The sequence below is a fragment of the Gymnoscopelus braueri genome (genome assembly GCF_963280865.1).
Source record: "Gymnoscopelus braueri genome assembly, chromosome: 23".
In the NCBI taxonomy this organism is placed as follows: Eukaryota; Metazoa; Chordata; class Actinopteri; order Myctophiformes; family Myctophidae; genus Gymnoscopelus; species Gymnoscopelus braueri.
Window position 1 is genome coordinate 1,727,602 of NC_137625.1, and position 27,218 is coordinate 1,754,819.

Genomic DNA, 27,218 nt, shown 5'->3' on the forward strand with positions numbered 1-27,218 from the left:
ACAAATTACAGGTTTAAATATGTAATTTCACAGAAAATATTGTTATTTATTGTAAGAAAAAACTTTGTTTGAGACTACTACTTGAGGAAAACTCCTGGACCTCACTCTAATCTAATACAAGCCTGGAACTGGTGTTTTAATGCCTCCAAGTACACATCTAGGGTCAGGTTGCCTTTTTGTTCTCAATCCACGTTGTGGATCAGTAGCCAGGGAATTTGGTAAATTCATGCACCTTTTCTGAATTGATCGTACAGGGCATTTTCTGCATTATTGATCACAGAGCTCACGACAAGTCATGATGCGATGCGTTGTGAGCTTGTAGATCGGCTATTTTCAAATACCCAAAGTATAAAATAGGGCTTAAGTGGTTCATGTATATTTCGCAATAATAGTCATCTAAATCTGCAAAGTAATTAGTAACAAAAGTTGTCTAATAAGTGTCGTGGAGTAAAAGTGTGATATTTGCCTCTGAGTTGTAATGGAGTAGAAGCACAAAGTAGCCTATTAAAAAAAAGGAAATACTAAAGTAAAATAGAACCAGAATGGTTCCCTTTTTTGGTTCTTGGGACGTCTCATTGGCTCTTTGAGGCACCTTTAACCACTTAAACCCTTGCATCCCAATCGGTCACCTCTATAATGCTTTATAAGCTCATTTATATTGCAATATAATGCCCTTATAAGGCATTATAATGCTTGTTATACATGTTTATAATCATGTATAACGACTTATAACCATCCTACTATATAATTGGAGTAACCTCTGTCTGTCCGTCTTGGTGTCCGTCTTGGTTGGTGTCTTGGGTCGACCGGGTATGGGCTAGTGTTTATAATGTTATATAACTGCTGGTCATAATGGATTATTATGCTCAGACTCAGAGGATTCTACTGTCAAGGTGTCACTTTGAGGTTTACTGTAATTAAATATTCAACCAGAAGACGTGTAAAAGTGTGTTGCGGTATGTGTTGTTAAAGACACACACACATATACATAATATATATATATATATATATATATATATATATATATATATATATATATATATATATATATATATATATATAGACTATATTTTTTTAAACATGTGACATGTGTTTTGCAATAGTGCACAGATTGTAGACATATACAGTATGTCCAGCAGATGAGGCACTTTGTCAGAAAGGATCTCCCCTCACACTGAAATTGATGGTATGCAGCTGTCTGCCGTGTTACTATGACAACACATTGTTATCTCTGGTGCACTTTTCATCTACTAGACGTTTGGAGTAAAAATTTGCTTCATGTTCGGATCAATAACTCTTAAATGATAAGTGTTCATACCCGACCCGAAGCAAAACTCTTCTCATCAATGCATTCAAAGACAGTGTATTGAAGGTAAGGGTAGTTCTCTCCTAGATACACACCCTGCCCCCAAATAATCGTTATCCTTCCAAATAACCTTCAATCTCGAATTCAGAATCATTCACAGACTCATCTAGTTTAGTTTCAGAGAGAAGGAGATAATTCCCACCTTACCGTTGCCAAACATAGATCTTAATTCATCTTAATGTCCCTTTTATGCCCATATATGGAGATCTCTGTATCATCTGTTCTTATCTCTTGTGTGCCCACATATGGAGATACCTGATGGCATCAGTATATGCCCATAACTGGGCTCCTTAAATAAATGGGCATATCGGTCATTGATGTGTTGTTATTATGTATTTCTACTATAACTCATTTAGAATGAATGAATGATTTATTTTCTCCAGTGCAGTGTAAGCCATGGATCCAGAGAGGAGACAACCTGAACCTATAGAGCTGGCAGCTCTTGGTCGACCCTTCAGCCTTGGCATGCTCTATGACTGTCGCAGAGACTCACTTATCCCAGGTACAGTATACAGCTTTAAATGGAGGATGTGACTATAGACTATACTGCCGTTTATGTTTTTAAACAGATCTAATGATACTACTAATACTCCAGTATTATTACTTAGATGTTTTATGTGAGGTACTCCCAGTGAGAATTCAACTTACAAGCCTAATGCTGTATTCAGATTATAAAGCGTGACGCAAAATTAAGCTAAGTGTGACACTAAAAGCTATAATATATGTGTTATATACACAAATTAACAAGTAAAGATGTGTTGCAATATTTCGGGTATAATGTGTAGAAGTTTGTGCGAGTGTTGTAAAGAATCTGTAGAAGTAGTTTTGAAGAAAATGCAAAATGGCGGAAATTATTTTTAGGCAGAAATGGGCATGACCTATGTGGGCCTACAGTTCAAAAGATATGTGCCAAAACGCAAAGTGGACTGGTTTAGCACCACCATGAAACAATTGGGATGGCATGTCTTCCTTGGCCTATTGGCAGGCAGCATACAACATAAATAAGTACAGAGATTTAGGAGATTGGCTCTGGACCAGTGGGCAAACCCCCGTCACTGGAATTGAAGCTCATTTCCAGATTCTCTTACAGCATGCTGTTCCTATTAATGGCCCAGCAGATGGCGCTAGTTCACCTTCTGCAGAGCAGTGCTGGTTGCAGTAGAAATTATTCTCAATAGAAATGAACGGGCGGACTTTACACTTGATTTCATTACCTTAGTAAATACTTTCATAAACACTTTATGTTTTCAATCGCTAGTTTAAAGTCTTTTTTAAATCATCATGATATGCGTTTAGTAAATTATGGTCCCATTCATTTAAAAATGAATGATAGAGTAGGGTATGTTTCTACGGCTTTTGCTGGTTCTACCAAGTGAAGTACGGTACCAGAAGTTCAAAGATGGCGGATTTCAATTATTTTTGTATTTTTGTTTTGGCCACGATCAGAGTTAATTACAATTATAATAGCTGTAATAGAAATGTATAATTAATTATAAGTGTATTAATTTAAGTAAAACATATACTTAAATCTATGCAAGAACATCACACAACCATTTATGACATCTTATGATCTTAAATTACTAATTAAATTAAATTAATTAACAACTTGATTCACTTATTTGACCGGAGTCCCCAGGGCTCTATACTAGATCTGCTCCTTTTCCCCTCTACACCACATTGCGTTGCAACATGACACGTATGCTTGTACATCTGCTATTCTAGGTGAACGTTCTCCCCAGAATAGGGATGCTAGTGGTTAAAGCACCCAAATACCACATAGTGTGACTCATTGTTACAAAGCAATATGAGTTATGAGTGCTTATAACTGTAATTATACTAGTATTATTAGTAAGAAGATTATAATGCATTTATAACATAATGTCATTATAAAATGTTTCTGTCAGGAATTAGTGAAGCTATTTCAAATGTTTTTCCACAACATAACTTTGCAATCAATAAACAAAAAATAACAATATGGAACAGATAGCGAGGATAATGTATGGGCAAAGATGAAAATAAAATAAGGAAGAAATACACACTTCACCTGTATTCTGGATGAATTCCAAGGCTGTTTACAAAATATATATTTTATTCATCAACCACAGTGAAACAAGTGATGAAGGTAACTTGCTGTTTATTTCATCTATTACAGGCTTTACATTGTGGGATTATGAAGATCTACTAAAGGACACAAGAAGAAGACGCCAGCCCAACACTGAATTTGAAATAGTCACATCTGAAACAATAGAGTACAAAACTTCATCACTGGATGTTAAAGCTTCCTTGAAAGCAAGTTTCTTGGCTGGACTGGTAGAGGTTGGTGGCTCTGCCAAATATCTCAAAGATTGCAAGACTTCACAAAATCAGGCCAGAGTAACATTAAAATACAAAGCTACCACAGAGTTCCAAGAACTGTCAATGAATACACTTGGACCAAGCAATATAAAACATTCACACGTCTTTGATTCTAACATGGCAACACATGTTGTCACTGGTATCCTTAAAGGGGCACAAGCCTTCTTTGTATTTGACCGTGATGTGTCTCATGAAGAGAATTGTCAACACATTGAAGGCAACATGAAGGTAATAATCAAACAGATTCCAAGCTTGGCAATAGATGGTCAAGGATCTGTACAAATAGAAGGCACAGAAAATACAAAAAGTGAGAAATTCTCCTGCAAGTTCCATGGGGACTTTTCACTGAAGAAAAATCCAGTGTCTTTTAAGGATGCAATAGAAGCTTACCAAAGCCTGCCAGAGTTACTGGGATCAGAGGGAGAGAATGCTGTACCAGTGAAGGTCTGGCTGACGCCTTTGCAGGTTTTAGACTCTAAAGCAGCTCAGCTTGTTCGTCAGATTAGCACTGGACTGGTGAATAGAGCTCAAAGTGTCCTGGAGGACTTCGGTGAACTGGAACTGAGGTGCAATGATGCACTGCACAGGACTGTGGCACAACAGTTCCCACAGATTAGCAAGAAGCTGAAATATTTTAAAAATCTGTGCGAAGAGTACAAGCTGGACTTTCAGAAAACCTTGTCAGAGAAACTTGTTTCAATCAGAGGAGGTGGGGAAGAGGAGAGTGCGCTTGCAGAGGTCCTGAAAAGAACACACTCATCTCCTTTCAACAACAAAGACCTGAGTGAGTGGATGCGCTGCAAAGAGAGAGAAATAAACATCATCAAGTCCCTTACTGACATGATGAAAAACACAAAGATTGTCTCAAGTCATAATGAACTTGATCAAATAATCCTCAGTCCAGAAACAGAGCATGTTGTATGCTTTGCTTTCACGTCATTGCAAATGGCTGAACCATATCTGTCAACTTTATCAACCTACTTAAGCGAAATATCCAAACAAGTGAACACACAAGATACTGCACTTCATACCCATGATGTAGAAAAGGAACAATGGTACTTTTCAAAAGATGTCTATCAATCACTGAGACAGAAAGCAAAGCTTCTCATTGATTTTTCAGAGGCCAACAAGGAAAACAAGAATATCCACTTCCTAACAACAGCTATACCAAATGAGAGTCAAAAGGGTGCAAGCATCTACCTTTATAAGGATGGGGTTGAGGTCAATGACAATTTTGAGCCACCTTCAAAACCTGAAAAAACTGAAGCAACTGACATAACCCGTACCAGTGTGACACTCAAGATGCAACCACCAGGATTTGGAGCAGAAGGCATCAGCCACTACTCTATTGAGTACTGTGTTACTGGACAAGATGACTGGCAACAACAGACTGCATCTAAAGCTGATGAAGTCACAGTGTCCAATTTGACTCCAGACACAGAGTACACGTTCAGATACCGAGCAGTGTGTCCAGTTGGCAGGGGGCCAGCCAGTGAAGTCAGTAGACGCACTGTTCAGAAATCCAGCCAGGCGCAACTACTCATGCGTAAGTGTCGATGAAATGAAATTTGTCCCTGAGCAAGACTCTTAACCCCTAATTGCTCACAGGCCCTCATTGGAAACAAGCCCGCAAGGACTTTCATGAACGTCCTGTTAAAAGGAATTATCCTTATCCTTACTTACTCGTGCATATTTTTTATTTTGTCATTTGTTTTGCTCAAAACTCACATGAATGAATACACATGATCTCTGGAGTCATGTGATCCAGATGTATCAATCAGATTTTTGCATATTCCATTCCGATAGTGTGTATTTCCAAACGCACTAATTTATGCATACTTTGTAGATTAGATCATGATATCAAATTACTTCTTGTGTTTACAGAGTCTCCAGTCAATGACTCACCATCAGTGCCTCCAGGGAGCACAAACAGGAAGGACTATTTAAAACGTGAGTACATGGTGATCAGTAAACTGCTTTTACACAAACCCTTCATACAGTGACATTGTTTGGATACAAGTAGACCAGTGGTGGGGTTTTGGGACCCCCAGGGGTCCTTGAAGAGGTTCCAGGGTGTACTCCTCTCCTCTCCTCTCCTCTCCTCTCCTCTCCTCTCCTCTCCCCTCCCCTCCCCTCCTCTCCTCTCCTCTCCTCTCCTCTCCTCTCCCCTCCCCTCCTCTCCTCTCCTCTCCTCTCCTCTCCTCTCCCCTCCCCTTTCTAAAATAGAAATATTCTAAAATAGCTGATCTACAAGCTCACAATGCATCACATTGTGAGCTTGTAGGTCTGCTTTATTCAAAATATTTTGACACATTTTGAAAACTTCTGGAAAAATAGAAGTTGTGAAATGAGTACTTTTACTTTTAATACTTTAAGTATATGTTGATTACTTTCACTCAAAGAAAAAGACTGTAAATTTTAAGATTTATTTGGGCTATTCAAAAATAGCTGATATACAAGCTCATAGCACGGCACCGAGTGAGCTTGTAGATCTGCTATTTTTGAAAAATCGTGAAGATTTGTGCAAATCTTTGAATATATATATATTTTTAAAGCGAACATTTCTGTAACTAAAATCTATGCTTCTGGGGGATTCTACAAATGTCTCCTAAATCCTAACAGTTTTCTGAAAAACTTATGTTGCTATAATATCAGTGGTTCTCAAACTTTTTCATATCCCCAAAATTATATGTATTTGGCCGTGGACCCCCCATCCCAAAATATTTTGTTCCAGGGACCCCCATGAAGCAAAGATTTGAGTTATAAATGTTCCCTTTAAAAATATATATTTTTTCAAATATTTGCACAAAATGTTGAGGATTTTTCAAAAATAGCAGATCTACAAGCTCATAGCGCGTCACTCGGTGCCGCGCTATGAGCTTGTAGATCTGCTATTTTTGAATAGCCAAAGACATCTAAAATGACACAGATGCGTTCCAGGCTTTAATGGGTTAAAATGATTAAAAAGGGTGGGGGGGGGATCATGGTAGTTTTTTCTCTCTGTTTGTTGTGAGGATTTTACAGTTGCAATGATAAAATGCCTGTTCTGTTATATGCCCCCCCCCCCCCTCACACAGACACACACACACACACACACACACACACACACACACACACACACACACACACACACAGAGGCTAAATGACCTCACTCACTGTGTCTTCATTAAAATTTGCTGTGGCAAAAGGATTACCCCAAGCCGTTTGCATTCCCTACGTTGCATTAGCTAGCATGCTAGCTGATAGAAGGCTCTCTCTCTGTGTGTGTGTGTGTGTGTGTGTGTGTGTGTGTGTGTGTGTGTGTGTGTGTGTGTGTGTGTGTGTGTGCGTGTGTGTGTGTGTGTGTCACTCAGTGAATGATGTGTTTAATGTTTATTGTGTTATTTTCTCATCAGATTTCTCTCATCTCAAACTGGACACAAACACAGCATCCAGCCTCCTCTCTCTGTCTGAGAACAACATGGTGGTGACAGGGTGGAGGACAGGTCCTCCTCATCCTGATCATCCTGACAGGTTTGATTACTGGACACAGGTTCTGTGTACAGAGGGTCTGACTGGACCCTGTTACTGGGAGGTAGAGAGGAATGGATGGGTTTATATAGCAGTGACTTATGGAGGAATCAGTAGGAAAGGAGATGGTCATGACTCTCTGCTTGGACAAAATGATAAGTCCTGGAGTCTGGACTGTGATGATAACAGTTACTATGTCATACACAATAGTAAGGAGACTGTCCTCCCTGTCAGTCCCTCTAGGCGCTCCAAAAGAGTAGCAGTGTATCTGGACTGTCCGTTAGGGACTCTGTCCTTTTATGAGGTCTGCTCAGACTCACTGACTCACCTGTACACCTTCACCTTCCACAACACATTCTCTGAACCGCTCTATGCTGGGTTCAGGTTATACTACCCCTCCTCAGTACGTCTGTGTGAGCAGAGATAGAGAGTCTCTATGTGAGGAGGACATCAGTCCTCCATGGTTACTCCACATGTTAGTGACTCTAGGGTTGATATGTTTAAAGGGATAGTTCACCCCCAAAATGACTTTTTTTCTATTGATTACTCACCCCATGGAGACTTGAATTCATGGATATTTTTTTGTTTTTGTCTCATTCCTAAGACAATAATTTGATGACCAGCGGACTGGTAGGCAGTGGTTCTGGTAGGAGACACAAAGGAGTCTCTTTGTGTCTCCTACCGGAACTGCTGCCGGTCATGAAATGATTGTCTTCTTAGGAATGAGACAAAAACAAAAAAAAATCCATGAATTCAAGTCTCCATGGGGTGAGTAATCGATTACTATCGATTTGATACAATCGATACAATCGATTGACTACTTTACTCTCATGCTGTGGTGGGAAAAGTACTACATTTGTTTACCTAAGTAAAAGTATCAATACTGCAGTGGTGGAAAAAGTACTCCAATTCTTTACTTAAGTAAAAGTATCAATACTGCAGTATAGAAATACTCTGTTAAGTAAAAGTCCAGAATCCAAAATTGACTTAAGTAAAAGTACAAAAGTATTGGCATCAAAATGTACTTAAAGTACCAAAAGTAAAAGTACTATTATGTTTGAAAATAGTAGATCTACAAGTGAGCTTGTAGATCGGCTATTTTCAAATAGCCTAGATATAAAATAGGGCTAAAGTAGTTAATGTATGTTTTATAATGTAATCATTTATATCTGAAAAGTAACTAGTAACTAAAGTTTTCAAATAATTGCAGTGGAGTAAAAGTGCAATATTTGCCTCTGAAATGTAGTGGAGTAGAAGTAAAAGTATTGGAAATTGGAAATACTCAAGTAAAGTATAAATACCTCAGAATTGTACTTAAGTAAATGTACTTAGTTACTTTCCACCACTGCAATACTCCGATGTAGAAATACTCTGTTACAAGTAAAAGTTTGGAATTCAAAAATGTACTTGAGTAAATGTACCAAAAGTAAATGCAGAATGTTCCATCTAAAATGTGTAAAAGTATTTTAAAAATAGCCGATCTACAAGCTCACAACGCGTCGCTCTGCGACGCGTTGTGAGCTTGTAGATCTGCTATTTTCAAATAGCCAAAGTTTAAATAGAGCTGAAGTGGTAAATGTATGTTTTGTAATAATAATCAAAATCTACAAAGTAACTAGTAACTAAAGTTTTCATATCATTGTAGTGGAGTAAAAGTACAATATTTGCCTCTGAGATGTAAGAAGTAAAAGTATTGAATAATTTAAATACTCCACTAAAGTAAAAAAAATCCTAAAATGTGTACTTGAGTACAGTACTTGAGTAAATGTACTTAGTTACTTTCCACCACTGCTCTCATGTTGAACTTTGTAAATCACTCTGGATTCAAACATCTACTAAATGTCTGCATTCATTCATTAATGACATTCAAATCATTCATTGTTCATCTATTGATTCATTATTACATCATTATGTTGTTGTTTTATTTGCATATTCATTCCATATTATTCTCATTCTTCGTTGTGTTATTGTATGATCATCTGATGTTTAATTGTTTAATAAATGGATTCTTAAAAGTCTGATATTGTTCTATATATAATATAATATTCATAGTGTTGTCATGACAACATGGCCTCAGCTCATTGGTCATGGTTGTTATTTCATGATTACAAATGTAGAGTAATCCATTACTGGTTGATTACAAATATAATGTAATCAATACTATTAGTCAGGGGATATTAGCAGAAAGATTTCCAATCTTGGAATAAATTCCTTACCAAAAAAAATCTTCACCAATGTGTTTGTAAAGGTGTCTAGTAACACATCTCACAAAAACTGAAATTCAGTTTCCCTAGGAGAATTTTTGACAGCTGCTGAAAGTTGGGGTACCCACCATTTCCATGCAGGGCAAAAAAAAATCACATTTTAATTCTGTTTTAAGTAGCATGTGAGGGGTCAAACTAGGGTGTTTTTATGATTCTGAATCCATTGCAAGCATTTGTTTTGCACCAAAACCACTCCTTGGGCTACAAACGGCCATAGCCATCCTTGTCCAGGTATACTTTTTGTGTAAAAAGCCCATTGAGATTGGGCTGTTTTTAGCCCAAGGAGTGGTTTTGGTGCAAAACAAATGCTTTTGCAAGTACTTTTACTTTGATTTTGAAGTTCACTATTGACTCATTTTGTCCACACGGGGGCGACAAAAGACCGTTGAATAAAACAGATCTATAGACCCCTGAGAACCAATGCTCTAGAGAGCACTGGTTCCCAAGCCGGGGCTCGGTATCCACAGGGGGGTCCCCAAATTATGTTGGGGGGTCCCCAGATGATTGGCAATGAGCAATTCACCCAAAAATATGACTTATTTTCAGTGGTGTAAAAAGTACTCAAATGTTTTACTTAAGTAAAAGTAGCAATACTGCAAAAGTCCAGAATTCAAAATTGACTTGAGTAAAAGTACCAAAGTATCAAAATGTACTTAAAGTACCAAAAGTAGAAAGTACTAAAATGTTTGAAAATAGCAGATCTACAAGCTCACAACGCGTCACGATGCGACGCGTTGTGAGCTTGTAGATCTGCTATTTTCAAATAGCCTATGTATAAAATAGGTCTAAAGTGGTTAATGTATGTTTTGTAATCATTTATATCTGAAAAGTAACTAGTAACTAAAGTTTTCAAATAATTGTAGTGGAGTAAAAGTACAATATTTGCCTCTGAGATGTAGTGGAGTAGAAGTAAAAGTACTGAAAACTGGAAATTCTCTAAGAAAGTAAAAGTACCTCAAAATTGTACTTAAGTACAGAACTTGAGTAAATGTATTTAGTTACTTTACACCACTGGTCCCCAGATGATTAGCTTAAAGGAGTAGTTCTCCCAAAATATGACTTATTTTCTACCAGTTTATCACACACCCCGTGAAGCATTGAATTCAAGGCGATTCTTTTTCCTCTTTTTTTTTTGACACATTCCTGGGACAGTAATTTGATGAGCGGGTGTATTTCCGGTAGGAGACTCAAAGAGACTCCTTTGTGTCTCCTACCGGAATGAGACAAAAACTAAAAAAATCTCCATGAATTCAATGCTTCATGGGGTGTGTAATTGATAGAAAATAATGTCATATTTTGGGTGAACTATCCCTTTAATGTCTAACATAGTTTTGTCACTCAACAGTAAACAGATATACAGTATTAAGTGTATATTCAGGGTATCTGCACATTTATAAAGATACTATTTCATGACTTTTAAGACCCTTTTAATTCCTCTACAATGAAAACAAAAATAAACTAATGAGAATATTACTACGTCAAAAGAAACCAACAAACGTTACTATATAAAGGAGATTCAAACATTGGCTAAATTGTCTCAGCCTCAGCCAAAAGCCTCAGCCTTTTCCAGATAACTGAATTTGACTTGAGACACTGGCATTGCAAACATGTTTACTTTCTCCACTTGTGCTGCATTACAGTGCAGCTTTCAGACAAATGCCAATCAAGTTGCTCCTGGGTCTGGGGCACATGATGCCAGCAGCCCACCTAGTGAACCTGGGGGGCTACAGGGTTACATCGCCAGTGTGGATTTAGACCCAAGGCAACATGGTTAACCCATTTAGACATCTGTGTCACTTTTTTGGATTTGAGCCCCAAAAAAAAGCATTATTTTACACTTTGGCTATTTAAAAATAGCAGATCTACAAGCTTATAGCGCGGCACCGAGTGCCGCGCTATGAGCTTGTAGATCTGCTATTTGAAAAAATCTTTGCTTCTGGAGGGTCTCTGGAAGTAAATATTTTGAGATGGGGGTCCGCGGTCAAATACATATCATTGTGAGGGTCTTTGACATGAAAAAGTTTGAGCACCACTGATATAGAAACATATTTTTTTTTCAGAATACTGTTGGGATTTAGAAGACATTTGTAGAATCTGCTTCAGGTCTTAAAGGGTTAAGGCCAGTTATACCTTTTCCCTTCCACTTTGGCAGATGTTAGTTGTCGGTGATAAGCCATGACGCACTGTTTCTAAATTCCTGTGTTCCTGTGTTTGATGCCAGCCTGACAGGTACAACAAAGGAACAAGGAACAATGTGAACTGGTAGATGTGCCAATTTCACTATTTGTGAACATATCTGACAGTTTCGGACAAATTCTGAAAATGTACTTGGTAATTTGTCATTTTGAATACTTGAGTATTTATTTGAGTACAGTATATACTGTACTTTGCCCACCACTGCCTGAGGGTGGCTCTAGTCTACTAGAGGAAAGGCCATATGGTTACCAAAACCGGCTGAGTTCCCCATTCAGGGAGAAGGAAGGTTCACAGCAAATGCCATGGCATTAGCAACAGCAATATTTCTTTATATATATATATATATATATATATATATATATATATATATATATATATATATATATATATATATATATATATATATATATATATGCGTGGGTTGTATTCCTGTCGCCATGCACTGGTTTTAATGTATTTCTCTCATGAAATATCCATCTAATAAAGGCTTTTTAAAAAACTTTTTCACCAGAAGAGTGCCTTGGTTTTTCCTTTGTTGTACCGTTTGAGTCCCCAAGCAAAGAGCACCTTCATGACACTGTTTTGGGGACTTCCGAGTCACTCCAGAGACTTTTTCTTTTAGTTTGTTGTTAGGGACCAACATATTGTGTGCAATAAATACAACAGTGGTTCTCAATGTGTGGCCCGGTGACCCACAGGGGTGCTTGAGGGGGGTCCAGGGGGCCCCCAGCAAAATGAGTTAATATAGCATCAACATCAGCTTAACCACTTTAAACCTGAACCCATTTAGACCAGGAACGCATCTGTGACATTTTGACATTTCTTTGGCTATTCAGAAATAGCAGATCTACAAGCTCATAGCGCGGCACCGAGTGCCGCGCTATGAGCTTGTAGATCTGCTATTTTAGAAAAAATAATGAACATTTGAATATTTTAAAGCGAACATTTGTAACTCAAATCTTTGCTTCTGGGGATTCTATAAAGGTCTTGTAAATCTTTATTTAAAAAAATAACTTATGTTGCTATTTATCGGTGGTTCTTAAACTTTTTCATGTCAAGGACCCCCAGAATGATATGTATTTGTGAAAATATTTTGTACCAGGGACCCCCAGAAGCAAAGATTTGAGTTTAAAATAAGAAGAAAATAGCAGATCTACAAGCTCATAGCGCGGCACTTGGTGCGGCGCTATGAGCTTGTAGATCTGCTATTCTTTAATAGTCCAAAGAAATCTTAAAATGACACGGATGTGTTCCTGGTCTTAATGGGTTAAGTACATCCTCACCATCTTGAAAAAAGTGCAGATTTTGAACTACACAAATCTTGTATGGGGGTCCCTGGCACAACATCTTTTCTGATGGGGGTCCACGGTCAAAAACATATTCATTTGGGGGTCCTTGCACAGTTTGAGAATGGCTGTAATAGAGCTATAGTGTTTTTTAAACACTACACATGTTTTAATGTAAACATTTCAAAAATGAAAACAGAAAATGTTTTCAAACAACAATAATAGTAAAAAAAAAGTCCATACATTTAAGCGGATCTACAAGCTCACAACGCAGCACATATAGCGATCTTGTAGATCTGCTATTTTCACTATTTCTAAAATAGGACTTGAGTGACTATAATGTATTTTGTCTAATAAGGTTGGGGACCACTGTACTGTAAGAAACAATAATAAAAATGTCCATAAAGTCGTCATAGAAATGATGACGCACGACACACGTGTATGAGTCAGGAGATTTGTGATGCTATGACACAGTGACCTGTATCTTGCGTCATGACCCACATTTTACCAGTGGTGGAAGTATTCACATATTTTGCTTAAGTAAAAGTAGAATAACCACAACATAAAAATACTCTGTTACAAGTAAAAGGCCTGTGTTCAAAATGTTACTTGAGTAAAAGTACAAAAGTATTGGATTCAATACGGGCAGGCAGGCAGGCACACGCACGCACGCACGCACGCACGCACGCACGCACGCACGCACGCACGCACGCACGCACGCACGCACGCACACACACACACACACACACACACACACACACACACACACACACACACACACAGTTTGCAGTGCTAAAGTCATTATTCAAGGTGGAGAATACATACGCCCTGTTTCCAGATGAATCCCACTCCCTGAAATCACTGAAGAAACCAAATGAACGTATTTGCTGCACACATCCGGGGGGCGGCTGTCAGAAACTGCAAGCTTCATTCCCCCTCCGCTCCACAAGGAGGCGCAACAACGGGGTTCAGTGGTACCTTTGGTGGTGACCTCACTTCCTCCCACTATAAAAGCAGGACTGGATCCCCATTCTCACCTTGTCCTTTGTCTCCAAACACATGCAGCCGGCCTGTGTGTGTGCCGTGTGCTGCTGATGTACTGATGTTTTCCATGCGTCTGTTAAAGCTGCTATAATGTAAGTTCCAGTCTTTTACTTCTAGTGATGTGGATTATATTTAACCCATTGAGAAATGAAGCCGATTCTACATGTCTCCTAAATCTCAACAGTATTCTGAAAAACGTATGTTTCTATATCAGTGGTGCTCAATCTTTTTCATGTTTTTGGCCGCGGACCCCCGTCAAAATATTTTGTTCCAGGGACCCCCAGAGGCAAAGATTTTAGTTAAAAATGTTAAAATATATATTCAGAAGATGTGCACACATTTTCACGATTTTTCAAAAATAGTGGATCTACAAGCTCATAGCGCGGCACTCGGTGCCGCGCTATGAGCTTGTATATCTGCTATTTTTGAATAGCCCAAAGTGTAAAATAATGCTTTTTTTTTAGCTCAAATCTAAAAATAACACAGTTCCAGGTCTTAATGGGTTAAGAATTGATGAACTTGAGTTATAAGGATATTTAGACGTGTTTAATATTATTATTATGAAGTAAATACTTGGCCAATTATTATTTTGATGATATACAATACCTACAATACCTATACAAAAGGCCATATTTGTGTTTCATATTTTATCTGGCATGATATTATAATTTGTTTCTTTGTGTCTTTGTCTAGAACCATGGCAATCATCATGAAACCCAATGTCGACACTATACATCATTATCCTGCTAAATAAACTGGATATTTTATTGCAACCTTTGTTTCCTGGTGGTTTGTGGCTCCAGTTTGAACTTTAACTTCACACACACACACACACACACACTCACACTCACACACTCACTCTTGTGAGAGTTGAACAGAACTGGTGTGTCACTGCTGCCGTGATTTGCTTTGTCGTGATTTGCCACAGGCTTGTTCTTGGAAAAACAGATCAGCAGTTGAATACGAGGTCAAAGGGCATCAATGTGAAAACTTTATCAAAGTGACGAAGTGATTTTCTTTACAAGCCCTCAGTCGGCAGAGGAAAAAAGTTCACTACACCGGTCAGTGTTGCCAGATTTAGTGAGAAACAAGCAACCAGGTCTAGGAAAACAAGCCCCAAAGAAGCAACTATAGGTCACATGAACGCTTTAAACCCATAAACATCGGCTATTTGAAGATAGCCGATCTACAAGCTCACAATGAGCTTTTATTTTCTTCCTTTTCTCCTGTGTACATAGTTGTTTGTATTCCTTGATGACATGTATTGTCTTAATATGCTACAGTATGCCATGCTGATGAATTGAATACATAGGACCACAATGGGAACACGTCTACAGGACTTCTTTGTGTTATCCTTTTAGCCTAAATGTTTTACTGTACCTCTGTGTGATCTACATTTATGACTAATAAAGTATTTCTTGTAGTACCTCTAAAAATAGTAATTAGTTACTTTGAGAACCGTGGTGGAAAAAAAATACTCAAATCTTTTACTTTAGTAAAAGTATCAATACTGCATTGTAGAAGTACTCTGTTACAAGTGAAAGTCCGGAATTAAAAATTTACTTGAGTAAAAGTACAAAGTATTGGTATCAAAATGTACTTAAAGTACCAAAAGTAAAAGTACTAAAATATTTGAAAATAGCAGATCTACAAGCTCACACTGCGTCACGATGCGCCGCGTTGTGAACTTGTAGATCGGCTATTTTAAAATAGCCTAGGTATAAAATAGGACTAAAGTGGTTAATATGTTTTATAATGTAATTTATATCTGCAAAGTAACTAGTAACTAAAGTTTCCAAATAATTGTAGTGTAGTAAAAGTACAATGTTTGCCTCTGAGATGTAGTGGAGTAGAAGTAAAGACAATTGGAAATACTCCAGGAAAGTAAAAGTACCTCAAAATTGTACTTAAGTACAATACTTGAGTAAATGTACTTAGTTACTTTACACCTCTGGCTGCAGTACTGGGTTCAAATGGAGGTTGAGTGTGGTGGGTGACGATATATATATATATATATATATATATATATATATATATATATATATATATAATATAAATGGAGGTTGATGGTGGTGGGTTTGACTATAAATGCAGCAGCAATTAAATTGCTGAGCTAAAACTTTAGAAACAAATGTAACACCCGTCCCAGGTAGCTATGAGGATTCTTGTGTAGTAGTACTCTGGGCGGGGCCTGGGTTCGTTTTAATAAAATGGCGCGACTACCTGTAGTCTAACTTTTTAACTATTTTAATCTGTACTTATTGAATTTTAATTCAACTGGCTGGTGCCTCCAAATAAAGTTAGAATATAATGAAATTATACTCCTTTAAAGTATGTTTTTAACTTGTTTCCTGCTTTTAACTACTTTTCCCTTAACCCTAACCCTTTAGAAACAAAGGTTCTGCTCTGTTTTCCAGGTATAGATTATAATGATACTATTGATACTTAACATTGACATATTATATTTGTATCCACATTACACCTGGCATCCCTATTTTGGGCTTGTCATTATTATGGATGAAAATTGTATTTAAAAAAAAAAGTGTGAGGGCTTGTCTGTTACTGGTTATCCAACATTATAAAAATGTTGCAAAAATAATAAATAATTGAATTTCATTAACTTTAAAGCTGGCGTCCCTATAGTTTGGGCGTTATATTGTCAAAAATAGTCAAATGTTTTCATAAGAATAACGAATATAGACTATCTACAAGCTCACAATGCGTTGTAGGCCTGTAGTTTGGCTATTTTCGCTGTTCGTCATACGAGAACTATATCGTTGCTGTCGGGCAGAAACCAGCTTTCTCCAATTTGGAGTGGTGCCAGCCACTCCTACACTTGACCGTGTGTGTGGGTCCGTCCGTCCGTCCGTTTGAGCACGGCCTCAACAGCTGCAGCTGATTGCAACACAAGGATGCAACCAGTTACACTAATTCAAAGGCACCACTCTCTTCACACTGGGTGTGATTTTTTTCAAATAAATATATATATTTTTATAAATTAGTGCTATTGAACACTCTTTACATCTCTGTGTGAACCAATTAAAAGTATTAAAAAGCACTTCTGACTAAACCTCCTAACTCCATTGGATCCTCAAATTGTCGTTCAAACCACCTAACTCCAATTTAGTTTTTTCCACATGTGAACACTATCGCGCAAGTGGTGGAAAAAGTACTCAAATGCTTTACTTAAGTAAAAGTATCAGTACTGCACCCTGCAAGATCCAGTAAGGTTCACAAGTCTTAGTAATGGAGTCCCAGTACCAGCCCAACCTATTGAAATCTGGGATATTTTGTTGGACGGAGGTTGTCTGATCCAATAGAAGCTGGTCTGAAGCAGGTTTTACATGCTGAGTCAGTGCAGCTTGGGTGAGAGGAATCTTCGTGAGGGACTGAGAAAAGCCACTGTCAGGATTCATCTACTCTGCTGTATATGATGATGACCATACACTCCAATCTTTGGACATGGACATTGGAGTTGATCTTTTCAGGCTCCAAGGTGAGGGTGACCAGGGTTTCTTTGAGATACCTGCACTCCTTTTCCCATAGTCAGGGAAGGCTGATGTTGGTCAAATGGTACCAGGTCCCTTGAGAATCTTCCTCCCACCCAAGTGTCAGAACCTGGGAACCTTACTGGACCCATCTTGCAGATGCCAGTAAAGCGTGCGCTATCGTCGTCCTCTGTGGCTGCAAAAGTGTGTGTGTGTGTGTGTGTGTGTGTGTGTGTATCAGTTATTGCAGAGCTGTTCTGTTGTTGTAGTAGACAAATTCCTAGCAACCAGTTGTTGTTTAGCAATTAACTTTTCTGATTCTAATTTAAACATATTGTTCAAATTCCATACACCTTTGACTAGTATGATAGTGTTCAATGTATGCTGAGCAATGATGTGCATAGTGTACTGGCTGTTGCTGTATACTTTGGGTTCTATAGTCATATTATGTTTCAATAATAATAATTTGATCTCATTCCTACAACTACTGTATACACTCAATCTGGATTAAATGTTATGTTTGGTATAGTGGCCATATTTGTAATAAAGTCAGAGTGATCTAGATGGATTCAATCATAAATATGAGCATTCCAATGTGTTTTTAATGCTCAAAAAGCATAATGTAGACACCAAGTTTGCCAAAAATGAAAAAGATTAAGGTAAGTAAAACAAATTTTCTAAACTAATATTCCTTTGAAATATGTAAAGTAGAGGTCCAGCCACATCCAGTCATAAAGATACGCATTCCAACATGTTTCTAATTGTCAAAAAACATGATCTAGACACCAAGTTTGCATTTATAGCTCATCTGGTTCAAAAGTTGTAGCCAAAACCGTTTTTTAGCTGTTTTGTCATAACATTTCAAATTAGAAATATTACACTTTTCTATGTTTCCCTAAACATAAGTATTCTGAACATTTTGAGCACCTCAGTAAATCTGTAGCTCCAACGGTTTAGCAGATGTTGGAACCATGTTGGAAGTAGTGCACCGGTTATGGTCATTTTAAAAAGGGCGTGGTCATTTTCGGGTATTTCGTCCCGGATAGAGAATTAGTCAAAGTTCCTAAGTTGTTCCCTGGGGTCATATTAGCCAAGAACAGTTGAGATATTCTCTCCTAAATTAAGTGCATTCATATCTTAGCCAGGTCCTCTACTATTGGGAACCCATGCAGATTACAGCTGGTTTTCATTCTAGCCCACGAATCAGGGACTACTTTAGTCCTGGGATACCAGATGAATGCATTTTACTAGTAACAGTGGTTCCCCAACTTTTTAGCTCGAGACCCAAAAGAGAAATGTCTCTTCTCCCCAGGACCCAAACCAGGGAAAATAGCAAATCTACAAGCACAATCGCGACACATTGTTTTTTTGATGTTTGCTTTTTTTATGTTCTGTTTTTTCTATGTTTTGAAATAATAATAATGAAAAACTGAATGTAGGAAATGTAGGGATATTTATTTACTCGTGACCCATAAAAATGGGTCCTGACCCACTGTTTGGGAAGCGGTGTTAGTAGAAACAGATCTAAATCAGAGTCCTGGGCCTTTGTTCAGAGCGACTGGCCTAAAGTATTATGAAAACCTTCCTTTCATCACACATACATTGAGAAGTAAACTCCAGTCGAATTGTTAAATCACAGTTCATTTATTTTTTTGTTTATTCAATTCATGATTTTCCTTTCTCTCTTTTTTGTCTAAAGCACTTTGAATTACATACATTGTATGTATGAAAGGTACTATATAAATAAATATATTATCACATACATAATAATAATACAAGTGTACATTTTGACAGAGAGTCATCGAATGTCTTAAACATTGCAGATAGAATTCTCTCTCTCCTCTCTTTCATTCTACCTACTCAGTCAATCCATCCATCCATCCATCCATCCATCCATCCATCCATCCATGTGTTGATTTTGTCAGCAAATTTTTATTGTCTTTTGAATAAAATTCAATTTAGTTTGAGTCATATTTTAGTCATCTGAAATGTTTTAGTTTTTGTCTAGTTTTAGTCGACGAAATATCATAAGGTTATAGTCGACTGAATCTACAGTTGATTTAGTCGACTAAAATGTATTTTGGCGGTGCCTTGATGGCGTCGTAATCAGTGTTGGAAAAGTTACTCAAAACCAGTAATATATTACTTACTACATATTACTTGTTTAAAAAGTAATATCTTTACTTTACATATTACTCCCTGCCAAAAGTAACTAGTTACTTATTACTTTACTTTTATTTATATAGTTACTTATTTACTTTTTTTTCTCGCCCCCAGTAATTGCATCCTTTCTCCCAAAAGTCTGACTTTGCATTTTCAACATTAGCAGTTGTTTTTTTCTCTTTTCTGCAGCTTACATTGTAAAATCCTCATTGCTGATTTAACTCTAAAAAGTGTTCTGTACACATGACATGATGGGTCCATTTGGTTCCATTTGTACACTCATTTGAATTTAATTAACGCTAAGACTTTTACTGTGTATGAATTCATAACTTACAGACTAAATGAAAACCATTTGACTATGAATTGAATACTAAAGACCTCAATGGAAGGAAGGGCCTTTTAGACAAAGTATTTTAAATGTGTGTGAACGATAATTCACACACAGACAAGTGCGCACCGTTTCCGTATCCACTCTAGAGTGTAGACTTAAGGCGGTTACACACCGGCGAATGTGCGAATATACGCAAAATTCGGACTCGTTCCGAATAAATAAAAGACGCTTTTTCGCTTCGCTTTTCCGCGCCATGTACGCTTGCATTGACTTTATAAGGTTTTTTAAAAAAGCGTATTATTCGCACGAAAAAATCGCCCCGTGTGTAAGGACCTTTAGACCGGATCAGCAGCCTGCAAAGCAACTCCATCCCATTCCCAACCAGTCTACCGTTATATCAATGGACCAAAAACAACACAGGATCAAATAAACACACTCAAGCCCAGAGTACCACCAAGGCTCGTGAAAGTAATTAGTTACTTTACTAGTTACTGGAAAATAGTAATAATATTACTTTAGTTACTTTCCAACACTGGTCGTAATGGCTGATTTTACACTTGGTTGCATGCGGAAAATAGCCGATCTACAAGCTCAAAACGCGTTGCGCTGCGACGTGTTGTGAGCTTGTAGATCTGCTATTTTCAGAGCGCAACACCCGAGCGCAATTAAACCAAATGACTTGTCTTTTAGTTCTACTGGATCTCTTCTCCACTAGTTCCCTCACTAGCATTTTAGTCTAGTTTTTATTTGTTGACGAAATATATTTGTTGTCAATATATTTAGTCTTATTTTTAGTCATCATAGCTTTGTTTTTATTTAGTTTTTGTCAGTGAAAAAAGGTAGTCGACCAACATTTTTCGTCAGAGTTTTAGTCGACGAAATCAACACTGCATCCATCCATCCATCCATCCATCCATCTGTTCATCCATTCATCCTTGTCTTTTGGGAGTGAGGGAGTGAGGGAGGGGGGGGGGGGGTTCTCCTGTCTCTCAGCATCCGCGCTCGGGGACGATGCGACACTTGAGGATCTTCAGGTAGTTTTGTACCTTGTCCGAGTCACGGCGGAAGCAGTAGAGGAGGTCGTAGTCGCTCATGAGGCGCCACTCGCCGCTGTTCCACAAGGGGACCAGGGGGGCGCCGGGCGCCGCCAGGCCGTTCTCTGAGGTGCCAAGAATTCCCAGGTTCTGCATCTGTGGGAAAAGATAGTAATTGGTCATTTACACAGGGTAAGAAACAACAAAGCTGATTTGGCTTCCCCCTCCCTCATGTGACATTCTGTTTTGGGTTGTGCTTGGGTAGTGTTGATTTTGACGGCACATTTTGATTCAGTTTTAGTCATAGTCGTTTCAATCCAATTCCATTTAGTTTTAGTCATATTTTAGTCATCTGAAATGTTTTACCGTTAGACTAGTTTCAGTCAACTAAATATCATAAGATTATAGTCGACTAAATCAACTTTAGATTTAGTCGTAAAATGTATATTGGCGGTGTCTTGATGGCGTCATAATGGCAGATTTTACACTCGGTTGCATGCTGAAAATAGCAGATCTACAAGCTCACAACGCGTCGCAGCGCGACACGTTGTGAGCTTGTAGATCTGCTATTTTCACCAACACACCCCAGCGCAACCGAACATAAAATGACTTGTCTTTTAGTTCTACTGGATCTCTTCTCCACTAGATCCCTCACTAACATTTTAGTCTAGTTTTTATTTGTTAAGTGTTGACGAAATTGTCAATATATTTAGTCTTAGTTTTAGTCATCATAGCTTAGTTTTTATTTCGTTTTTATTTAGTTTTCAGCAGTGAAAAAAGGTAGTCGACCAACATTTTTCATCATAGTTTTAGTCGACGAAATCAACACTGGTACGTCCCCTGAAAGACGATTCCGGCGGAAGCTGTCATCTGTTCGTAATGTCCGTTCACGAAAATATATCTTTAAAATATATCTTTAAAATATATCTTTAGATTTTCCATTTCTGATAAGCAGCCAGCTATGTATATGCTTAAAATGTATGCAACTGCCAAGACGAAACGGAAGCAGGGGGAAGCGGGACATCCGCTCTCCTCCCCCGATCGTTTTCAGTGCTTCTGTTGTACAGATTGTACGACGCGAGAGCATCTGAAAAGTGTGAGTCAACAGTCTGGCTCCAGTGACTACACTGTCAGCAGCAGAGAACAATACATCCTTCATGGGTTAGCAGTCCACTTAGACGTCATTTAGATACTACGTGATTTTACGCAAGTCTTCTCTTAACCCGTTGAGTGCCATAGCCGTAGATAAACGGGAGGAGATTTTTTTATTTTATTTTTCTCCACATGGGGCGCTCTAACGCAACTTTGGAATGATCCGCGGACCCTGTAAAATCGAATGGACGGATGTGAATCCTGTCCAAAAAACCTACCGTCCACTCCCATTATAGGATCTTGAGAAAAAGCTCCATATTTCCATAATCTTTTTACCGCGGTGAAAACGAGCCATTTTCGACGGGCGATCACTCTGCAATGGCGGATCGCGTTAGAAATTGTATTGTTCCAGTACTTAGTCGCGACCCGCGCCGACCATCGCGCACGCAGCCTTCTGGGTCTGGGCGCTCATATGGGCGCGGTCTGGGCGTCGTGCATTCATGCCCATCCGCTCCTCCCTAGTCCCAGCCTATGCTAGGGTTCTGGCTATGCCACTGCTGTACAGCCTGAGTACCTTTTTGGCCACTTTCTCCACACCCCTGCGTAGCTGGTGCACCATGTCGCTCATCTCCAGGGCCTTGTCGGAGCTGAAGCTGTTGGAGTTGTGTTGGTGGGCCATGTTCTGGTGCAAGTGGCACAGAGGATCCTTCCATGCCAAAAGTAGCCGTAGAATAACCTCTGTCAGCTCTCCTCTCTGTGGGGAAGCCCATACAGAACGTTTTTTTTAATAATGAATCCATCTCTATGGAAACTGTAAGTCAGTGATACTCAAACTCAGGCCCGCGGCACAATGTTTACTGGCCCGCCAATCAATCAATCTGTCTGTCATTTAATATCACTATGAATTGAGTACAAAGGACCCCAATTGAAACAAGCCGTTGTTTTTTTTTAAGTATTATTATTGTCGCATTCCTAGGTAGGAGACTGTTGAGGGAATCAGACCCTGGGTCAGTAATCACCCAGACTCCCCACCGGAACCCCTTCGAGATGTGCTATAGTCTCTCCGGTTACCGGAATTTTAACCTTACTCCTACTTATCGCTTTATCTAGAATGGATAAACTCTGTCTCTTGAGTTCAACCTAGAGGATCTATACTTGGTAGATTACAAGTGGTTTCCGACAATGACTAGACTCAGACTTGGACTAAACATTGCTCAAAACTCAGGCACAAATCTAGAATAAGATTTAATAAACACTCAGTGATCGGAGACCAATACTATTGCTTTTGGCGTCTTTTACCAACAGCTACGGGACACAACTGCTGCTGTATCTGCGTGTGCTTCAACATCAACTGTACAGACCTAATTTCACTCTTGGCTCTGTGTTATCACTAAGCGGCTAGTGCCAAGTGATCTCTCGTGAGCGGCGCTCTGTATCCTGCTTGTATAGGAAATAAATGAGAGCCACTCGTTGAGAGATTGACTTAGCGCCAACCGTCTTACTCAGTAATGAACAACAGATAGATATCTCCACTGGGGAAATATCGTGAGAATGAAACCTAAGGCCGTGGACAGGGCCTGTCCCAACCTGTGCCAGTTAGAGAGGAACTCTCAAACACAGGCTGGCTCCTATTCTTAATGTAATAATTGTGTTACCAATCTTACCACAGAAATACAGGAAAAGGACAGAAACCCAGGATATCTTTCTCAGCTAATGAGGCATTGGGGAGGCAGTCGTCGCACAAAGATGAAGTTCAATAAAAAGTATTTATTAAGAAGTGAGTTACAAATATAGAGTAGTAAAGTATTGAAAAGAGAAGAGGCCACGAGGTGGCTATTAGCTGTATATATGTCTCTAGATGCAAAAAGTCCAGGAAGAGAGTCTCTCCCAACCCAGTGCGGCAGGGTAATAAAGAGCAGTCCGTCGCGTCATATTACAAGACATGTAGTTGCATCTCCCACCCACCAAAGTCAACTCCCATCCCTCAGAGCACGCACACATGTTCCCACAGTGACACATCATAGCTGCAGCTGGTGCGTGACCTTGAGCGTGGGCGTCTAGTATCTTATCAGCTTTTACCTAGACAGTGCATGAGAAACGTTTCTAGCAGAAAACACATTTATAGCTGAGTCATATTGTGCTAGCATTTCTCTGAAGGGCTAATAACTGGGCCCCTGTCTCCTTTGAGCGGGATGGTGTCGACCCTGTGGGTTTCTGTAGTATCCTAGATCAGGACTCGGTGCGCATGTGTGGGGGTGCGCACCCCACTGGACTGGCTTTTCCCCCTGTAGAAGGAAGATGGCCCAGCAGCACGGGGCTTCTTCTTCTCCCTTGTCTTCTTGTTGTGAGATGAGGAGGAAGTGGAAGGTTTAGGGGCCACTTTGCGATCGAGGCGCTCGCTCTCAACACCCCCTCTGGCCTCTGGATCTTCAGCTTCCTTCAGATGGCGGTTCTTGTGGGTGTCACAGCAGTGGCGCATATTGGTGGGTTCAGGAAATGGGCCCAGTACATCAACCTCGCGGAGTAGCTCGTTCAGCTTCTCGCCTTCCTCCAGGAGTTTAGCTATTTCGGCGTCTGTCATAGGTACAGAGGGCCCTGCTGTCTCTCCTATCATATCAACCTCGTTTCCCTGGAAGAGAGGCATGCTGGCCCTTGGTCTCGGAGTATTAATCTCGGAGTATGTGAAGGCAAAGTGTGCTCTCTCTCTCGGGGAGCTGTGATACTAGTCTCACAGCAAGAAAGTATCCTCCTCCTCAAGAAAAGGAGGTTTGACCTTCTTCACCACAGATTGGCCTACTGCCTTCATGGTCTCGCCCACTAATGGAAGGAGACCAATTTTATGCAGAAGTGAAACAAAGATAATAAGTCCCACAGCCGACATTACAGGCAACCCCCACTTGAGGATGGCTGCTATGGTAACCCAAGCTGTCTGAACTAGAGAAGTAACTTGAGTGTAAATTTCAGAGGCTCCCTCTATGATAGAATTCCCCAAATCTTTGGCAGCGCTACCTGTAGCTGTTGCTAAGATTATCATGGTAGCTGTGAAATCACTATAATTCCACCGGTCCCTTGGAGATCTATCCTGTGAACAATTCCCCTCGCTGATGTTCCAGCCGTGAGTTATAGGCCAGACCCCCTCAAGAGAGAATTTCTTAGTGGTCCATCCTTCGCCCGGAGCCGTGACTGACCCCCCTTCCTGGAGGTAGGAGGAGGGTCCTTGCCAGGGAGACTGGTAATCGAAGGTGGCTCTGGCACACTGTCCAGTGATTGCAGCATACTTATTGTAACTATTGCAATCATATCATTGTTTTTCTCGCCTAGTCCGATCTCGGTCGTTGCAAAATCTGGAATTAGCATAGCTCCATCTATTCAGAAGGTACGCTGAAGGCGGGAAAAAGTAGGGGTACCCTTTCACGTAGACCTCCTCATTGACATTCATTGAGGTTCCACATTTCAGGGTCCTGCCTTGCCAAGTAACCGTTGCTAGGCGCTTACCCAAAGGGCCGGCAGGTGAAGTGCGGTGACAGTTAAGCATCGCTAGTGGGGCTCCTATATTACGAGGGTAGTTGGGGTCTAGGTACTCTGTGCCTAGATCTCCATGTACGGCCCTCCACCTCTTTCCATCTAAAGGCGTTGCAGCTATAGGAGCGTCATACCAGTGCATGTTAGCCCAAGCCCCCGGCTGGGGGGGTGGGTTACGCGCAACGTAGTACCAATCCAGAATTTTGTCCATATCGTGGCCAAAAGTCTGTGTTATGCCTTGTGGCTGTGTTCTCCAGGTCACCCAGGTCTGGTTATTGACGTGGGTTATTCTCCTAGTGGATACCAGATCCACCATTGCGGATGTGGCTTCGTCCACATGGGTTTGGGGAAACGAATCTACCTGGTAGCACCACATCCAGTTTTCTTTGGTGCAATATTGCTTCCCCGGATACCCATAGGTGGTGTCCGGGTAGTCACCCAACTCCGCACCTGTCGCCCCAAAAGAGGGCTCCAGGCCCCACCTTACTTTGTAACCATCTTTCGTCTTCCTGGTTAAAAGCAAGGGTGGGGGGATATCCAGTTCCCCTGGGGAATCGTGGATTGGGTTTAATGACTTATGTAATTTAGGTGGGAGAACCTTTTTGCTTTCGCGGTTAGGGCCGTGATTTTCCAGTAGTTCCTCAAGAGTATTCCCCCTCACCGTAGTTGGGGGCACTATGTCTCTAGCCATCTTGCCTAGAGACACCCGCAACATCCCGGGGAGGGAGGGCTTCTCCTTGGAGATTACTCTTTCGGTAGATAACTGGAGACCCGTGACCATTGCTGCGAATTGTTGATGTAGGAACATGACTAGCTTGTCGTCCTCTGACTTGCGGCTTTTATGCCAACAGTGCTGTATTAGCAGTGTCTCGTCATGGGTTAGCCCCAGACCCGCATAATAGCCCCAATCGTTTAGTGCATTTCCGTCCCTATTCAACGTCATTCTATACCTCCTTAATCGATCTCTAAAATTGAATCGATAGGAGGCCGGTTCTCCTATTGTGCCATTTCCGCCAAGTTGGATCCCCATAGTCCGGGCCTCACGGCACATAGGGACCAAGGTTCCTTCCTCGCGGATCTCCTTTTTGAGAAACGTGGTTTTATCCAGGTCTCTCCATGGCCTATCTGTTTCATTCAGGCCTCCCTCCACGCAGTGCAAGAGAGCATCCATCACTCGGGTCCCAAAGGAGCCGGTGAGTTTGCTTACTTGCTCTGGGTCGAGAACGGGAGCTTCGAATGTGTACAGAGTGTGGCCTCCGGCCAAGGTTTCTCTAAGAATCCATGGCAAGCCAGGTGGGTAGGCTCGGTATCCTCCGGGTCCTGGCTTCTTTTTAGCAAGGACCCAAGGATACCACTTCTTGACCGGAGATAAAGAGAACCCTGAGGCTAGCTTTTCCCGGGCCAATTGTTTTGAACCATGTTTTACCAGAGGTGCAGCCATCAAAGGAATAGCTATTGGCGTATCCCTCTGAGGATTTTCTAGAATATCTAGCATATTTAGAACCTCCATAAGGTTTGCCATTTCCTTTAAGAAAGCATCTAGCTCTCTTTTCTCACTAATGGGCCA

The 27,218-nt window shown here is 40.0% G+C and overlaps 2 protein-coding genes across 2 annotated transcripts in view; one reads left to right on the forward strand and one right to left on the reverse strand.

Annotated features, from left to right (window-relative positions):
- LOC308079205 (prolactin-like) overlaps positions 1–24,773 on the reverse strand; it is a gene marked incomplete at both ends in the record, with an annotated part of 71,420 nt that extends 46,647 nt beyond the window's left edge. The window contains 2 exons of the mRNA XM_080420583.1: positions 22,704–22,883; positions 24,393–24,773. Coding sequence (XP_080276709.1) covers positions 22,704–22,883; positions 24,393–24,773 — 561 coding nt within the window. The remainder of the gene's footprint in view (positions 1–22,703; positions 22,884–24,392) is intronic.
- On the forward strand, positions 1,763–7,658 carry LOC308079160 (neoverrucotoxin subunit beta-like; the record flags this gene model as incomplete). Its single annotated transcript, XM_080420540.1, has 3 exons — positions 1,763–1,868; positions 3,519–5,267; positions 7,516–7,658. 3 exons carry the CDS (start codon positions 1,763–1,765, stop codon positions 7,656–7,658), a joined length of 1,998 nt encoding a protein of 665 aa, XP_080276666.1.
- Positions 24,774–27,218: the final 2,445 nt, after the last annotated feature.